The sequence below is a fragment of the Oratosquilla oratoria genome, chromosome 1 (genome assembly GCF_046742065.1).
Source record: "Oratosquilla oratoria isolate Oo_2021 chromosome 1, ASM4674206v1, whole genome shotgun sequence".
NCBI classification, from domain to species: domain Eukaryota; kingdom Metazoa; phylum Arthropoda; class Malacostraca; order Stomatopoda; family Squillidae; genus Oratosquilla; species Oratosquilla oratoria.
Window position 1 is genome coordinate 55,724,742 of NC_134777.1, and position 19,255 is coordinate 55,743,996.

Here is a 19,255-nt window from a genome sequence, read left to right on the forward strand (position 1 = left end):
TGTCGTGCAACTTTAGAAGGCCTAATTGTAGTGACTATAAACGGCAGTGATTCATCACTAACATTCTCACTTACTGAAGGGCATGCGACTACATGGACCAACCATTATCGTACTTTCATTGAAATAATAAATAAGTAAATAAATAAATAGATAAGTAAATAGAAACTATTTTCTATCTTTGAACATAACCATCTCGAACCAATGTTTGGACACGTGTAAACGCGAACTAGTAAATAAACTTGCTGTAGGTTACCATATTTGAGACCAGCTGAATATTTGTCAAAAAAGAACTGAGTAGGTCTTCCAATTTGTTACGGAACATATGGCGTATACTCAGCAATGTGGACAAGCTGGAGATTTGAGTTTGTTACATAAAATCCAACATCTGCTGAGATACACGGGCTTACAGCGAACGCAGTACGAAGACGTCAAATATTCATTGTATAAGAGGGATATTTGATTTAGAATTAATTTTAAGTAAGGGAATTGTAGTAACAAAATTATACACAGGAAGGTGTTGTGATGATATCCTTTTCAGACTTGTAAGAATTGTTATGAGAATTAAGGTTTTTATCGTTTCTTCTTCTGACGTTGTGCCTCTCCCAGTCGATATCAAGTGGCGATTTTTTGGTGAATTTCGCTGTGGACAGATGGAGCATTTATTAATGCTTATTTTAGAAGAGCGATATATATCAATGCCACATCCTGCTAAAGTTTCGAATTCCACGTGAAAATGGCGGGAACGGGAATGTATCGATCAACCAGACCTTCGTCATGGCACGATGATGACGTCATTTGTGATGCCAAAGTCTTCGGGAAGGGTTGAGCGTTGAGTTTGGGTGTTTGCAAACGTGTTTGTAAACATATTTGTCTCAATATAAACTTGTTTAACATAAAAGGAGACTTGCTTATTCTTAAAACTTCATATATTTGTATAAACTATATATACCCATTATGTTATGAGTACCTGTCACATAAAAAATATTTTTTAAGTTTTGGAAAATTATTTGTGTTATTCAAAATGAATCGTATGTTTGACACCATCGTTCGTGACGTCATAACACAACAAGTATGGCGGACGGTGGTCGGTGAATATGTGCTTAGATTTACTATTGATCAGTGATTTGCAGTGTAATTAGTGAATAGACTATCTCAAGATGAAGCACAGAGTAGCAGGAACCATCATACGATCACGGAAGATAGTGAAGGAGGGGATGGTGGTAAGTATAGCTGAATTATGAGCAAATGTTTACGTGGTGTGCACCTTCAGGCGATTCTAAGTGTACGATCGTCTACACTTTTCCTTCAACTGCATATAACGTAGCGGTCAAACGTGAAACATTTTTTTGGCAGTTTTTGTAAGTGCTCCATGGAAAAAGACCGGTGCAGTAAGATATTCCATGACTTCCAATTTTGCGAATATAACGCAATGATTTGCAGTTTTCATTGGAAGCAAAGGTAAAGAGAGAGAATACCTGGGTTTAATCGGATGTGCCTGTGTTAACGGCCAGGACGTCTTCTACAGCTACAGCTGACATGATATTTAGGCGGATTATATCACTTAAGAGGACCACCTAGTAACTCCATTTTAACAGAATGGGAGTTATTAAGGAGATAAATATGTTGTGCAAGGTACGTGGTTGATTTAACAGTAAATATATTTCATTGGAATTTCATGGGCCTGTTACCCTGTAGTTACCTGACATGAAGCCAAGATATACAGAAATGCTGTTTATGTTGAGTGTTGAAAGATCAGAAGATTTGAAATATTAGCATCTATGTGATTTTGAGTGAGCTTTTGTTAAAGTTGGATTGGACAAATCTTGTGACTGGATTACTGTTTATTGGTTGGTCTCAGAGACTCAGTCTATAGTGGGTTGATATTCATATTCTGTTGCAGCAAGGCCAAATTTTTATAGCATAGTACTTGTATAATTAGACAACTTTTCATATATTTTTTATTTTAGATACTAATTGTGTTAGGAGAAGAGCCACTTTTACATTTGTTTTCAGTCTTCTTTATTCACAATATTTCACAAACTTACTTTGAAAACTAGTAGTGTTGATGGTAGCAGTCAGTATGTGTGTACATAATGGAAGATATTGTTAGATAAATTTGCCATGAAGCCTCATTTTGTCTGGTATTACAATATTTTTCAGTGACCACTGATTCAGACCAGTCCACAATTTTCATTGAATGGTATTTATAGTCTGTTGTGGTGTCTCCCAGGTGTGATTTGGAAACGACTTTTCCATTTATTAAATTGTCTGGATGGGTCAGAATAAGGTTGATTTATAGATTGTAGGTAGAATTATAGACGTTGTTGTCATAGTCCCAGTGGTAATTTCTAGCAAGCCATCTGCCACTAAAACAATATGAAATTGTGTGATAGGGAGTGTCACTGAAAAGCTAGCACTGCCTGAGAAACAAAACAGGGACCTCCCACTGTCTGGGCATGCTTGCTTACCGATTATACCATGGTCGCCTTTAGTGACCACTTGCACGGATATGTTGTATATTTTGCAGCTGCACCATGCCCCAGTATATTGGATCAGTATTGCTTTTTGTAAAAAATTACATTTTGGAAATTCCAGCCTATATTTGGCTATATCTTATCTGATCCTAATCTAGGAGTAGTGGTCCTGCATGAGAGAAAGAGAGAGAGAACCATCTCCTTATCTCCCATCTTCAAATCTCATGAACATCCTCCCTTCCATCTGCACTTTATCTCCAGATCAAATGATGATATACTCTCCTGGTTTGCTGCTTCAGACATAGTACGGCACTCTTGAAAAGGGAAATTATTGTCAAAATAAGAGGCCATCCCAGAACATACCAGCCCAAGGGTCATAACATTAGAATACATGACATAGTAAGTAGTGGGCTGGTAAGTGTGTCATGAGTAGACGGTTGTGCAGCAGGGTGTATGAATAAGTTTGATAACAGTGAAATCATTCATCTTAAAAAAAAAAATAGGGTGTCTTCAAGAGACCTATGTACTTTACCAAAGTGACCATCACGTGACATCATCAATCATGGAGCACCAACTTCACCTATCTTCTGCCAGCCTCACCATCTGTGCCACTGTCCACTCTCCTCCAATGTAGTTTATGATGAATTTTATCCTCTGCCTTCCTCTTGCTCTATTCCCTTCCACTCTTCCAGTAAAACAATTTCTCTAATTATCCACCTCTTAGGATATAGCCCAGAAATTTTAACAGTCTCCTCTTTGGAAATAAGCTCCACCACAAGGACTGTTCAAAAGGAACGAACTGGACTATGACCTGGTAGCTCCCCGACTGCCTCAAAGCTATCGTCTTTACTTCATAATAAGCATTCGCTAAGGCAAATGTTTGAGTCCTTGCGGTAGAGCTTATTTCCATTTGTCACAATGACACACAACTGTCTCCTTTTTATATCTTTTATTGGGCTTCTCTCCATTCCCACTCTCATTAAAACTATTCATTCATAACTCTGAATGAGACCTATATACACCATTCTTGAAAGATATATTTGTTTCTGTAGGTACAACACTATCCAGCAGCGAATGCCTTGCATTAGTACACCTAATACTGAAATAGCTTCAGATTGTGTCCAATGATGTGTATGATTTAGCCATCTTAACACTGCCCCCTAGTAGAAGAGGAAGTTGAGAAGGTGAATATATTGGGTGAGGTAGTTGGCAAAAAATTATGGAAAATTTTCCAGTACTTCATGAAGTCGGCCCTTGTTTTTGACTAAATATAGTGGTGCAGTGAAAATAGCATGTCACATAATCACTACAAGGAATATGTAGCATTGTAATGTACTGCAGTTGATAGTAATCAGTCAGTCTGTTCCATTGGTTCTTAGTAGGAAAATATGTGTAACTCCATGGTATTAGGCAAATGCACATTGACTTGGGTTTGTACACAGATTTCTCTATGAAGATGTGCTTGTTTCTTATCAGTGTTTATGAATATAGGGAAGTGTAGTATTATAGGATCAGTGTCTTCAGCTGGCTATGTAAGACCACCAAAGGGTATATGGAATTAGTGATTGTAGAACGAACAGAGGAGAGATTCTTCTAAATATCTTCATATCTATCGAAGCTTGCCTATACCCATACCAAGGTTGGAAATGCAACCTAGTAAGCAATTTTCACACAAGATCATGCCTCATGAAGAGAAATAAATTGCATAGAAAGACATGTAAATATATATTCATTTGGTCACTACTTGTCTATGGAAAAGAAATGTGATCTAAGTACTTGTAAAAACCAGTGGCGGGTACCTGTTTGTGGAGGTCCTGCAAGATGGACAGATGGGAGAATTGTCTCCCTACTGCCCATTTTCAAAACCCAACATCCTCTCCTCCATCTGGTGTATGACACTCAGTCTGGTCTGTGGATTGGGCCCAAGATCTTTCCATCAACTTAATTTCTTTTTCTTCCATCTATTTATATTTTGAATTGACAGTCAGTGGTTGCTCCCATCCCACTACTTTCAGCTGGTGATATAGAAACAATCATCCATTTTTAATCTACTTCTGAACAAAAGCCTCTCTCATATTATTCCATGTCAATTCTACATTAATACAACTTTGAGAGAGAGTTGGAGTAACTATTGCCAGCCACTCTGGGGCTGTGGTTTACCAGTTAGTGCAACTCAAGGTAGCAATAATTATTACTTGTGTAGAACAAGGTAAAATCCAATCCAATTCCATCAAGGATTAATAACATCACATTAGTTTCTCCAGTTCCTGTTGTGATATTAATTTAAAAGTAAAATTCTGGAGGATATCATCACATCTGGGCTCTGCTAGTTGTCATCTGTACATATACACAGCCAATGGGTGGTCTCTAGCCTTGTTTTGTTCATACATACCAAACCAGTACATATTGAATTACAACAGTAATGATGTATTGTTATGACTTCATTTAATGGATTACTGGAATGTACAAATGTATGACTGATAGCTCGTTCTTTTGTCATTGGGGACAATGTTGAGCTTAAGAATCATAGATATGGACAATGAGATTTAATAAAGGAAGGATCGTAGAGGTTGAAAATGATGCATTCTTCTTTAGGAAGAGGTTAGTATCAAGTCATAAAAGAATGCTATGTGATTCTGGTCTATAGTGATGTTGCTGAAGCCCCAAAAATGTTGACTGCATAAAAATAAAAAAGCTTACTCACTCTTGACTCCGTAGAAGTTATTGGTATAGACTGAGCAACATGCACAACTATGTGTATAGCCATTGATTACAGTATACACCACAAAGGGTACAATGTAAAGTAAAAACACTACAAAATTTTGTTATTATTATTATTATATATACAGTATATATTTGTAACGATAATTGAAAATAAGTTTTTCAACAGTTATCATCTGTAATCTAATGTTTTGTCATGCTTCATTGCAAATGCTTGATACTATATTGCATTATATAGGTGTACTCCATGCACTTTAGAATTAGTTTGATAATGATATTAGTTTGGCTAAGTTGAAATTATTGAATGCTGAAATTGTGAAGTGTAGTCAAGCAGAAGCCAATTTCATCATTTATACATAAGTAGATCAATCAATCAATCTGTTGCCCTTGGTGTCTTGCAGAAGAATTGCGGCCTTCAGGTAGCCTTTATAGAATTTACTATATCCATTCTTTAGAATTGGGAGTATAGTCCAAATACAATATAGTCTTGTTCAATGGTAACAAGCTGCCAGATATGTAAACAACAATGATAATGATTGTTGACTATTTTCAATGACTGGAGACAGCCCCACAATGGCTGGCAGTGGTCCTTATGTCCTCCCATATGTCTCTTAGGAAAGAAATGATAGACTAATATCAGTGCTGGAATAGTGTGTGACTGTTTTTGTGCCACTGGCCTGTAATAATAGGAGGGGAACAGTCAGCTCACATTTATGTGAAAAGGCATAGGGCCCAGTCCAGAAAGTGTGTGTCATGCACCTCCAAATGGAGGTGAGGATGTTGAGGTGTTTCAGGTGGGGAGCAGGGTTGCCTCAGATGTGTAAACCACATTATAGTATTAAAGAGCTTGTTGTAGATAAGTGAATAGACTAAAAATGAGTAAAAAATATTGATGCTGTTAGGTTACTGGTACTTAGTTCAATTTATGTACAAGATTTGGTGTTTTGCAGTTGCTGATTTACAAAACATTTGCCAGTGTTTCACTTAAATTGCCATTTACACATCCTTGATAGGTATTAATTGTTTGGTAAATGGGATAGCTAATATAGCCATGTGCACTGTATGTGTTTGCATTTGGAACCAATGATGTGCACCTGTTCAAGGTGATTTTGTATGAAGGATGTTGTGGAGGTGGTTATCTCCCTGCTTCTCATCAGCTTCCTCACTTCATTTAGAGGTGCAGCAGCCCTGAGAGACTGACACTGTCTTCAGATTAGTCCTAAGATATCTTTCTCATCTTTGTTTTTATTTCCTCTGCCTTTAACCCATTGGCTGTGGCACTAGGATTTATTGACATCACTCTGATATACATTTTTTGAGAACACCCTCCCCATAATTGTTTTCAGATGTGATCTCAATACATTGTATACGTAAGCTAAATTTGAACATAATGTGTACCATAATTTACTTGATATGACCAGTCTTTTGCATTGAGATTTATTGACATCGCTGTAAGTTCAATATTTACCTAAGTTTAATTATGATGATTGAAAGTGACAAGGTGACAAGATACAGATGGTGAGTAGGGACAAGATACAGATTAGTGAGACAGGTGCACATCTTTGGCAGTCCATCATTGGCAATGATGATGCTGATGACTAGCGATTGTGTTGTCTTTGTCATTGTAGGTAGCTGTTGAGAAGGTTTGGGGACCACATTTTGTCACATATGTGGCAGAGGTGTTCTTCACGAGGAGTTGGTTGGACTCTAGCTACATGTTGGTGATGTTTGGAGTGGTTTATGGTTCTCTTTCGTGATATTTAACTATAAGTCTGTTAGTACTAATCACACACACTGCCCTCCCAAGCCTGTCTGCTTACTGCTAGTGCCTTGAGCTCATTTGGATTTATACTGCATTTTTTGAATAGGTATTTATAGTGGTCTTTGTATCTTTTCTTGGGGGCTCCTCCTCTGATTCATGTGGATAGCTGACTATACAGCATTTATCTTGGAAGCTGATGTTCAGGCTTTCTGATAGTATGCTCCACCCAGTGGAGATGGTGTTGCACCAGGGGGGATGGTTTCAATGCTGCAGGTTTGAGTCAGATGATATAACTCATCCATGATATACCCATTATCCACAGGAGAACCTGGTGTGAAATTTCTCCAGGGTTTACAAAGAATCTGTGAACCATCAAATATCACTATGAATATGGGAGCCAAAGAAAATGCAGCTAATTCAAAACAATTCTTTTCTTTTCTTTTTCTTTCCATCTAGAAGGTGTCACAGTTATTGAGTTGAATACAAGGAGCATTACCAGCAGCTGCTGTGCTCCTACTAATTTCAGTTATTGGTATAGAAACTCCCATGCCTACACAAAGCAGATATCAGACCAAGGTTTTTTCCCATAGATATCTCTGGGAGGGTTCAGGGACCATTGGCAGTTACTGTGGGTCTGCAGATGTCAACAATAGATTGATTGATTGATTTAGGACATTCTAAACTCATGACCTCACAATTTTGTGGATATTACTAGGAAAATGAAATGTTGCCTAATGCTCCCATTGTTGTTTGCTATTTCTGGCTTAGGGTGTACTGTTGCAGTTTGGAGAACACCATTCAAAAATATTTAATTACTCTGTTGGTTGTCAGGCCAGACGGCCCTTCACCGCTTTCACTATGCCTTTCCAGATGGTTCTATCCTCTGCCAATTCTTTCCAGTCCTCTCTTGGTGCCACCCTCTCCACATCCTTCTTTACTCCATCCATCCATCTGTACCTGGGTCTCCCTACTGGTTGTCTGCCCTCTACTCCTCCTTCCATCACCTTCTTTGGTAGTGTGTCTGCCTCCATTCATACGCAGAGTCCAGCCCACCTTGCTCTTTTTCCTCGTATTTCATCCTGAATGTATGGTTGCCGAGTCTGATCTCTAATATCCCTGTTATGTCTTTGTCTCCATTTTCCTTCTTTTTCATCATATACTGGGCCGAGGATTCTCCTCAGGATATTGTTTTAAAAAAAATTCAGTCTCTTCTCCCTTTCTTTTGTCAGTGTCCATGTCTCACATCCCTACAGGACTGTTGGTTTTATTACAATGTTATATGTTCTTATCTTAGTTCTTCTGCTGATGGTCCAACTCTTCATTACAGATGCCAGGGCATGGGAACATCTGTTTCCTACAGCTATTCATTCATTTATTTGTATGTCCAATTCATTTCTCTCACTGACAATGGATCCCAGGTACTTGAACTTATCCACTTTCTTCACCCTTAGTGATCCAACTTGCTCTTCTCCTGGTGTATAATTCCCGTTTCTACTTAGTTTCTTAATTTCCGTTTTCTGCTCATTGCATTTTGGGCCTATTTGTTCTGCTGTTCTCTGGAATACTGTAAAGATCTCGTTAATTTCCTCTACAGTCTCGGCCACCACATCCACATCATTGGGATAAGCGAGGTGGGTTATCTGACCATTGGATAACTTAGCTCCACCTGGTTGGTTGGTAATCTGCCTGATTGCTTTCTCCACTGCAAGATTAAACTGTAAAGGAGACAGCATACATCCCTGCCTAAGGCCACTGTGTATATTGAAACTTTCTGTATCTTTCCTTCCAACTCTTATTCCAATTTATAAGAAAAGAAGCAAACTAGAGTGTGCCAATTATTGAGGGATATGCCTATTATGTGTGTTATACAAAGTATACACAAGAATTCTAATGAAGCAGCTTAAACCATACACAGAACAGGAGTTGGGGGAATATCAGTGTGGATTTAGGCAAAACAGATCAACTATGGATCATATTCACACAGTCCGCCAAATAATGGAGAAATATTACGAATATGATAAGACCCTATCTCAGCTATTTGTAGATTTCAGACAAGCATATGATAGTGTGCACAGACCATCAATGTGGCACATAATGGCAGAACTGAATATTCCAGCTAAATTAATTCAGAAATATTTAGAGATTTTTTCCAAATTGTGTACAAATGAATTAGCAAAACATTTAGATAAAAAATCAGGTAAGAGATCAGACAGGATTTATGAGCACTCCACTACTATAGTCCATCTCCAGACATTTAATGACCAAATAGAGAAAACAATACAAGTGTGCTTGTCTGTTGAATACTTTAAAAATTCCTCTAAACAATTAAAGTTTGTACAAATGTGTTGTGGAAACAACCTATTTGTACACAGACTTTGTGTCTTGCTGCATAGCTTCTGGCCCAGGCAGTGAGCAGGAAACAGGGTTGACCCTTCATCCACAAGAAGCTAAGAAAGAAACTAGGGTGGGTGGGAATGAGTGTGCCTTTGACTTGGCTACCTCTCTTATAAGGGGCAAGAAGCCCTTGGTATATTGGTAGACAAATAGGTAGTAAATGAACAAAGTATTCCTCTGAACAAATGGTAATATTAATGTCTTTGTACAGTTAGGTTGTAAATGAACACATGTTAATGCTTCTAATGAAGGTTTGTGTGAATGGGGATGCACAATTTCATTACATGGAAAAAAAAAACAATCTAGACTGGAGCAATAGGGAGAATTTTCAGAGAACTTGCTTAGGAAAAATAAGGTGTGTGCATAATTGAGCATTTCATTTGGTAACGGATGGAGCAAGTATGATACTGACAAGATGTCAAGAGATGGTAAGATGTAGCAGGGCACACAGTAACCCAAGGGATGAAGCAGCAGGTCATGGAATAGGTTGCTGGGGTGGTGCTTTTCTTAGCATTGGATGATGACTTGATTTGAAAGTGCTAGTTCCTGTAGTACATACATACATATATCAAAGGCTTTTTTCCCCCTTACACAGGGGGTAGCCAAAAAAAAAATGCATAGAAACCAGTCCCACCCATTCCATTTCCCATATATTCCACTCCCCTCCGCCCTCCTCCCTCCCTCTTATCTTGGCACATCCTGGATGACGGGTCATCCCTGCATCCTGTCCACTGCCCTGGGTTCCTGTAGTACAGTACATGCATACATTCATATACCAAGGCTTTTTCCCCCTTACAAGGGAGGTAGCCAAAAGGGGAAAGGCATAAAATCATTTCCACCCATTCCATCCCTGAATACACTCCACACCCCTCCACCCTCCCTCTTATCTGAGCACCTCCTGGATGACGGGTCATCCCTGCACCTTGTCCACTGCCCTGGGTCAGAAGCAGTGTCGCAAGACACAGCACATCCACAGCAAGGCCGCTTCATTAAATCGGCGACCCCCCCTCTCCGTCCCCCCATTGCATAAAAGGAGAGGACAGGGAGAAATCCCTTCAGGCTGCGTCAAATTTTGCTCACACATACTACCTCATCCCCCCTGCCCATTCCACCTCATGCAATCACAACATCATCCATATACAACCATTCTCCATTCACCCCTGTCTTCTGTCCTCTCCCGTCCTTCCTCAACAGACATTCCCCTCTTCCCCAAAGCCCCCTTCACCCCATCCATCCATCTCATCCTAGGACGACCCCTCATGTACATATACAGTGGCCGCGAAAGGTTTGGGCGCAAAATTATAGGCGCCCCAACTTTCCCCTAAACTCAAAACATGCAAAAAATACAACTTTCCACCCAAACTTTTTGCTATTTTTCAATGCTAGCGTTTGTACCCGTATTTAGCCGAGACAATACACACTATTTGGCAACTCTGTTTAGGCGCACTCGATGTCACATGGAGTCACTTTCTAAACATCTCTCATGGAGAGTAGTCTTTTTTTTGCGGTGGTCTCTGTTTTTGTGCCTTGATATCTCTGTAATGGGAAGTGGTAAAGAGCTGGAAAGAGACACAGTTGTTACAATCATAACCCTCTATAAGGAGGGTTATAAGTGTAAAGATATTGCTACTCGTGTGGGAATTGGAGTGCGTCAAGTGCAAAAGTGGACCAAGAAATTTCGAGACGAAGGAAGTGACATCATTCGTACTCCAAAGCATCGCTCTGGTCGGCCAAGGAAGATATCAAATCATACTTCTACGGTTCTAACTGCCTCCTAAACAGAGTTGCCAAATAGTGTGTATTGTCTCGGCTAAATACGGGTACAAACGCTAGCATTGAAAAATAGCGAAAAGTTTGGGTGGAAAGTTGTATTTTTTGCATGTTTTGAGTTTAGGGGAAAGTTGGGGCGCCTATAATTTTGCGCCCAAACTTTTCGCGGTCACTGTACATATATATATATATATAGTGAGTCCTCCTTTTGCGGTAATTCTTTATCTGGTAAATTCACAGTTATGGTATTTGGTAATTACTACCCTCAATTCTATTTACGGTAAGAAAAATTCACAGATATGGTATCCGCTCGTGTTTTCTTTACACTGTAGCATAGCGCCACCACCAAGAATGTCTCAGAAGTATCGAAAAAGCCCTGGGTTCCGTATACAGTAATTTAAATTTGCGGTACGTTTTGCAGGAACGCATATGTACCGTATAATGAGGACTTTCTATATGTGTGTGTATATATATATATATACAGTAGAAGCCCAATTTAACGAATCTCAATTTAGCGGAAGCTCAAATTAGCGAACTGCAAATAGCAATAACGAAACTGCTCAACTTAGCAGAAATGGTCCGCTAAGTTGACCATTTTCCGCTAGCTGGCCAGACACGCATCTATGGAAATAGCTCAATTTAGCGGGAACGGTCCGCTAAGTTGAGCATTTTCCGTCAACTGGCCACATGCGTGTCTCAGAGTCCAATGTTACCAGATTGTGGTGGTGGAGTCGAGGAAAAATTTATAATTTAGTACTTTGGAGGTATATATATATATATATATATATACAGACGCTCCTCTACTTACGTTCATTCATTTTACATTTGAACTGACTGTAATTATTTTTTTTTTTTTTTTTTTTTTTGTGAATTTTTTAGTTTAGTGCGCTCTCCGTAGTTCAAACAATACTTACGCATGACGCTGCATCCATTGTTTACATGGCACAAACGACAGACTGAACGTGCCTTGCCTAATCCTCCCCCTCCTCCACCATCTCAATTTATGTTGCTTGAATTTAATTTATTTGAAATTGTTATTTAACAATGTTATGTGTATAATTAATTATTTAGGGGCGTTTTATAAGATACGGTAATAGAATTTATGGATGTATAGTACAGTAACAACTTACGTTAATTTTCACCTTACGTTCGGCCGTTCGGAACGTAACTAAAACGTAAGTTGAGGAGCGTCTGTATATATATATATGCAGTATATATATATATATATATATATATATATATTACTGCTTCTTACTTCTGCTCCCAGGTAGGCTTACAGCCTGTCAGTCGGGCCAGCACACTTCTCCAGATATTTATTGTAGTCGCCCCTGTGTTTTTACATTCTCTCAAATCCTCTGTGTTTTTTCAAAATTCGCGGGTGAAAGAGAGAACGATCGATATAAGCGGTGACTATATTTTATGATGCGAGTATTATTACGTCACGTCTACGGCTGGCATTGGCAGCTGCCCGCGAGATTTAAGACTACTGTACATGTTTAATAGGCTATATTCAGTATCTCTGGTGGTTAATATACAGTCTAGGTACAGTGACCACGGAACAGAGTGGGGATCGACTTACGATGAGATCGTCTTACGATGGCTCTATCGAATATATATATATATATATATATATATATATATATATATATATATATATACAATAATATATAATTCAGTATGTGTATAAAGTATAATTGTAGCAGAAATATATTCAAGTAGAAATAGACAGTATAATAGGAAAACAAAATAATGAAACAGTAAGTTGATGGGAAAATTCAAAATCAGTACGCGAGAGTAATCACCACGAAAAACACTTCTATAACAACGAACTACGTTTTCTGCAACAACACAACAATAATGCTCACTATCCAAAAACCAACTGCACAGTCCTATTAATCGCTAGAATTATGTACATCGAACCAAACACGAAGCTATGACTAATATTCCACGAAATTCACACAGCTCATATCATTGTTACACGACACACACACACATGTTGCAACAAATTACTGCACATTGCTGTTCATTTGCAATTCACGATTGTGCTGCCTATAATTCACGTTCAATAATATATATACTGTATGTGTGTGTGTGTACACTAGGGAATTTTTAGGTACGTATCATTTTTATAATCCACTCTGGCAACACTGTTACACCAACGCTCACTTGCTCAATTTAATGGAAAATTCAATTTAGCGGACTGGACCTTGGCTGAATTAGTTTGTTAAATCGGGCTTCTAACTGTATATTATGTTTTTGTGACAATTTGACATTTTGCTTTAAATTTAATCATTTTTTCATATAGATCCTTGGTTTGATATTTTTAAATATTTGTATGAGCAAGTGATGATCTGAACAGTATCATAGTGTAGATGCTGGTGTGTGTTGGTTAACAGAAGATTGGAAAATGTTGTCAGTATGGAAAGGTCTTCACATAGTGTAATATTAAATGCTGGGAGCTTTCTTCAGTTCAAGTGATGGTAAATGTAAAGAATAGAACCAAGATAGTAATCATCAGTGTGTGAAGGTGATGGAGGGTCTTGACCATTGCTTTAGTTCTTTTGGTATCACAGATATCACAAAGTTGGTGAAAAGATAATTGGTTTGGTACAGAGACTGAGTACTAGCCCCTCAGGGCTGTACCTCCAAATGGAATCAAGGGTGTAGATGGGTTATGAGGAGAACATTCACTTTGATCTTGTGTCTCTCAGGAACACTAACTCCCAAGTGTGGATGTTTCTATGGAATAGTAACGAAAGAAAATTTGTTATCAGCATTTTATGAACTAGAATAAAGTGGTATCTGGTTGACTTGCCTTGTTATCATTCTTTACAAGTATTGTTTGTTTTTGTAGTACAGGAAGTGTTTTGACGGTATCTGAGACCTGCATGTTTATGCTATTAAAGCTACACTAAAGTTGTCAAAATTTTTGTCAAAGAGACATGTACGTGTTAGACTGCAACATGCCCTTTAAACTTAAAGTTGTCTTCCTCAAGTTAGATTAATGTTAATGTCATCTTATACTTTAGTATAAGATGACATTTGAAGTGTCATACCCTGACAAGATATTCTTTATCTCCACGTGAATAGATAAGGTATAAACTCCATAAACATGTCTTATTTTAAAGACTTTGTTCTGGCCAGTGCCAATGTGTCAGAATTAACTTCTTAAACCTAATGATCAGGGTTGCTGGGTTGCTCAGGAGTATCTCTCCTTCCTGGGTAAATACCAAGTCAGTCCATTGCCCCAGGTATCTTGCAGGAGACTCATGGCTCCCATGCACAACTAACCTGGGTTCAGATTTGTAGGGTGAACTTAAGATAGTAAGAACACACCAATAGTTAGACTATGTGATCACTTGAGTGTTTCCTCCTCATCATTAGAAAATGTCTAGTGTTACAATGAACAAGTCTAGATGGCGAAGGGGGTAGATATAAAGGATGCTTGTGTTTATGGTGTTTTATCTAGTGATATTAGGGATTGATTTCAATCCTTACAGGTTGGTTGAAATAATTAGATGGCAACACTCAGATTAGGTGGATTAAATTAGATATACAGACGCTCCTCAACTTACGTTTTAGTTACGTTCCGAACGGCCGAACGTAAGTTGAAAATGAACGTAAGTTGTTACTGTACTATACATCCGTAAATTCTATTATTGTATCTTACAAAACACCCCTAAATCATTAATTATACACATAACATTGTAAAATAATAACATTAATTTCAAATAAATTAAATTCAAGCAACATAAATTGAGATGGTGGAGGAGGAGGAGGCAAGGCACTTTCAGTCTGTTGTTTGTGCAATGTAAACAATGGATGCAGCGTCATGCGTAAGTATCGTTTGAACTACGGAGAGCACGCTAAACTAAAAAATTCCCTCAATTTTTATTTATTTATTTATTTTTACAGTCGGTTCAAACGTAAAATCGAAAAAACGTAAAACGAATGAACGTAAGTAGAGGAGCGTCTGTACTTAAACATTTAGCTGGAGGTAGTTGAGGGAGGGACACTTAGCTTGATGAAATTACCTTTTAGCAGAAACAATAAATGCATAAGTATATGATTGTGCTCCCTGTAGTCTGAGTTGAAATCTTTTATTGAATGGACTGGCAAATGTAAGGAACATTTAAAGACAGGCCAAAAAGTGTGTACATTTTTTTGATATTTTGTTGTACAGTTTTTACAAGAAACTCAGGGGCCAATAATGGGTGGTCTTAAAAGACAGATGTAAGAGAGAACCATCTCATTGCCAACCATCTTAAAACCTGTCAGCATCCTCACCTCCATGTGAGGGCTGACCACTTGGTCTTCGCTCTCTCTCTCTCTTCTCTCTCTCTCTCTCTCTCTCTCTCTCTCTCTCTCTCTCTCTCTCTCTCCTCTCTCTCTCTCCTCTCTCTCTCTCTCTCTCTCTCTCTCTCTCTCTCTCTCTCTCTCTCTCTCTCTCTCTCTCTCTCTCTCTCTCTCTCTCTCTCTCACTCTCTCTCTCTCTCTCCTCTCTCTCTCTCTCTCTCTCTCTCTCTCTCTCTCTCTCTCTCTCTCTCTCTCTCTTTTCATACAAAGAGAGCTGGAAACATATGAATACTCTCCTACTACAAGAAACTGGTGACAGGGAAATGCCCCCTCGTTAATGCAGTACAAAAAGTGATCCAATTTTTCTTCTTGGAGGGATTTATGGGAGGGTCTGAAACCTGTTGCCAGCTGCTGTGGTGCTGCAGGTCTCCAGTCAATGAAACTAGGCAACAAATTTTTTATTATTTTACCATTCATACAGAAAACCCTGTAGTATTTTAAGGAATTTTGCTTGGCTGAAAAAAAGATCACTCAAAGGTAAACATACAAGTTGTACATAAATAAAAAAGTTAAGATAGGTTTGGATCTTTGGTATCATGAGGGGTTTTCCTTGCCTGAATGGACTATTCTTTTAGTAATCATCAGTGTATTTAAAGCTAACTGAACTTTTTGAAAAAGTTACCATAGAAACTGTAAATCATGCCCATAAAAATTTATGTACGTGCTCATTATACTAGAGCAAGAGAATCTGTAAAATTGTGGAATGGTGCATCCTCAAAAATATTTAGCAACCCTAATGTATCATACATGCTACCAGATCACTTATCTGTGTTATGGAATTCCAACAGGCAGATCGACTAAGAGTTGGATATAGACATTAAAAATGTAATCACTCTGGACAGGGTCCTAGTGTGTATTCATTTCAGTATTATAATTTCATAATAGTTTCATCATATAATGTTTTGACAGCTGCTATTGTAAGTAGTTGTAGTACTTAGGAATCTTGGGTATATTTTCTGGGTAAAGCTATATCATCTATGTTAATGTAGAGTTAGATGAAGCTGTCATTTCTTTGTTAGTTTAGTGGGTCTTACAGAAAATGTATGTTTAATAGGGTTCTGTACCTTGTATTAGGTATTGTTAACTTAAATAATTTTATTGAAATAATCATATAAGGCTTAATGCCTTCAGTAATGTGGCACATATTATACTGTTTCATTTTATGGTTTGGGGTTTCTCCCTGTAGTCTCAGTTGATCAAAACCCCACTGTGCAATAAAATAGTTGGTCATGTGCTGCAACCCTTTTGACACAGTGTGATGGACTACACATGATTTACACTGAAACCCTTAGAGGGTTGGACTTGAGGAAGGAATGATGACTTGAATAGATAAATAGCCCCCTCATGCCTGCACAGAATAGGCATTAACCATTGAATAAAATATGTATACAAATCTGCCTCCAAGGTACTTGCCAATGGGGAGAGAGCAGTTGTCATGGTAAATTTTTGTGCCCCTCTTAGGTTGAAGTGTTGAATTAGTCAACAAAATATATAAAGAAAGTCATCAAGTATCGTATGCAAGTAGTGGGAGATTGGTTGCACTAGGCTGCCCCATATGTGAATATTATCAGTTAATGCTCTGTGGACTTGGTACAATTGTCGTCTCTGCTTGGCTCTTCAGTGCTGTCTCCTCACTTTTGGTAATGTTGCACAATAGTATTGACTGTGTAGGGGCTGCTTATAGTAATTTCTAGGCATAGTGGAGGTTGTGATAGCGCAAGAAGGTAAGGAGATTAATGGCAGAACAACAATGACTGCTCCACTCAAGTCTCCATTGGTGCTGTCATGGCCGTGCATTTTTAACTGCAGCAATTGGAGGTTAGATGGGGCTGAATGAAATTTACTGGCACTGGGTGTCAGGAAGAAGTGCGTTAAAAATTACTTCAGTTATGTAGGTTTAACAGGAAAGACAAAAGATTTTTCCCAGAGATAAACTTTTCTGACACCTGGAATGAAATTGCATTTGGGTGTAAGATTTTAGAAGTACACATGGTAATTTTCCACAGTGTGTGTTGGTGTGTGTATCTACTCATTTGTAATATACTGGAAAGGAGCTACGTTTGTTGGGTTTCTGTCTCTCGCCTATTGTCATAACTAATTTTGAATTGACTTAGGGTTTCAGTTAGTTTAGATTGTATCAACTTCCAAACAATTTCAAGTTGCATGGAAACCCATTTTTTGACTGCCTTCCTTCCCCCCCCCTCCCTCCCCCCCCCCTCTCTCTCTCTCTCTCTCTCTCTCTCTCTCTCTCTCTCTCTCTCTCTCCACTCCTCCTCTCTTTGCTCTCTTTCATTGTCTGTCTTTTCTCTCTCTCTCTCTCACACACACACACACACACACACATAGATCGGACCTACGAGCTCTGAGCTCTCTTCCAGGAGGGAAATAGCTGTCGATCACGAGTCTAACACGTGATCCAAAGACTAAGTGAATAAGTGAATACACACACACACACACCCTTGTTAATCTTCTGTCCTGGACCAAAAACCTGTCATTTCTGTCTATCCCCTTTCATGACTGTTCCTTCTTTCAGTGAGTGATGGCAAAGCTTTACCTGCAAGGCTGGGAACCAGTTTGGTCGCTGCCCTTTATATTTTCTGTTTTGTAATTTTCACTTCATGTGGAGACACCGAAACTGTATATTCTAATCAAGGACGGATCATACTGTGATTTTCTTCATCATTTCCTCGTCCGTGTAATTCATTACTTTCGTGTTCTTTGCGTTTATGTGAGACTATTCATGAAAGTCATTTAACACCAAAAGAAAATTTACAACCTGATGATATAGCCGAAGTTTGGCCATGCCATTTGGTGATTTACGTTGATGTGCATTTACCTTTGAACTTGAAATGTCGTCCAATTCGTACGAGGTGGCGGTGTGCGCAGACCAAGTGAATACCGTACTCTGGTCGAAGATGCAAAAGTACAGAGCAGTGGTTTTTGGGCCCAGGGTCCTTTGGGGGTCCTTTGGGGGGTCCTAAGGCCTCATAGACTTTCATAAGTGGGTCCACCTACCGAAATCTAGCGACAGGGAGTGGATGACAGGCAATTTTATTTAATGTTGAAGTGGTCTCCGGGAAGCAGAAGAACAGCGGTACATAAGTTTGGTGGTACGGGAGGAGTTTGAAGAGTCACAGTTCCTGCGTGCCAGAGGCGGTCGGGTTCTCCCGCCCCCCACACCCTTCCTCACCCTTCCTCACCCTTCCTCCCCTCTTTCTCCCCCTTCCCCGCCTTTTTCGAAAAATAGTGGTGGAATTGATTTCACACGCCAGGGTTTCCAGGGGCTCTGGGTATGGGTGGTCCATGAGGTAGCTTGCTTGGCCAGCGTCCCGAAGTTCGGAGATTGGAAGGGATGGATTCTACCCTAGGGTAGTTCCTCTCCCCAGGACCTGTCCCCGTGCGAATCGGAAGGAATTATGCGACGCTGTTTATTTGCCACAATTTTAGTTTCTCTCTCTCTCTCTCTCCATCCTTCCCTCCCTCCCTGTATGTGTTCAATCTATATATTTGATATAGTTTCTGAATTTAAACTATGCGAACATCCTGGGTGTATACAGATTCAGTTCCCGGAACACAATCCTCGCATCAGATGGAGAAGGTGGATAGCACGTGCAGCGAGCAAACCTTTTGTGGCCATGTGGCAATTGCACCCTTTACAAGAACGCTGAATGATCTAACGGGGCAGTGATAGATGGTTAGAATAGTAACGGGTGGTTGTTCCCACGCTGAAAACGATAAGGCCCCTTCGTTACACATGCGCACTGCGGAGGTTGTGGAT

At 39.1% G+C, this 19,255-nt stretch overlaps 1 protein-coding gene across 2 annotated transcripts in view; it reads left to right on the top strand.

Annotated features, from left to right (window-relative positions):
• Positions 1–1,057: 1,057 nt before the first annotated feature.
• Positions 1,058–19,255, top strand: part of LOC143025853 (hippocampus abundant transcript 1 protein) — a 243,111-nt gene continuing 224,913 nt past the window's right edge. The window contains exon 1 of one of the 2 annotated variants that reach the window (XM_076185939.1): positions 1,058–1,220. In XM_076185939.1, coding sequence (XP_076042054.1) covers positions 1,158–1,220 — 63 coding nt within the window. In that variant the 5' untranslated portion in view covers positions 1,058–1,157. Of the gene's footprint in view, positions 1,221–1,352; positions 1,633–19,255 lie in introns of those variants that run through there. The other variant, XM_076185998.1, reaches the window with a different exon arrangement.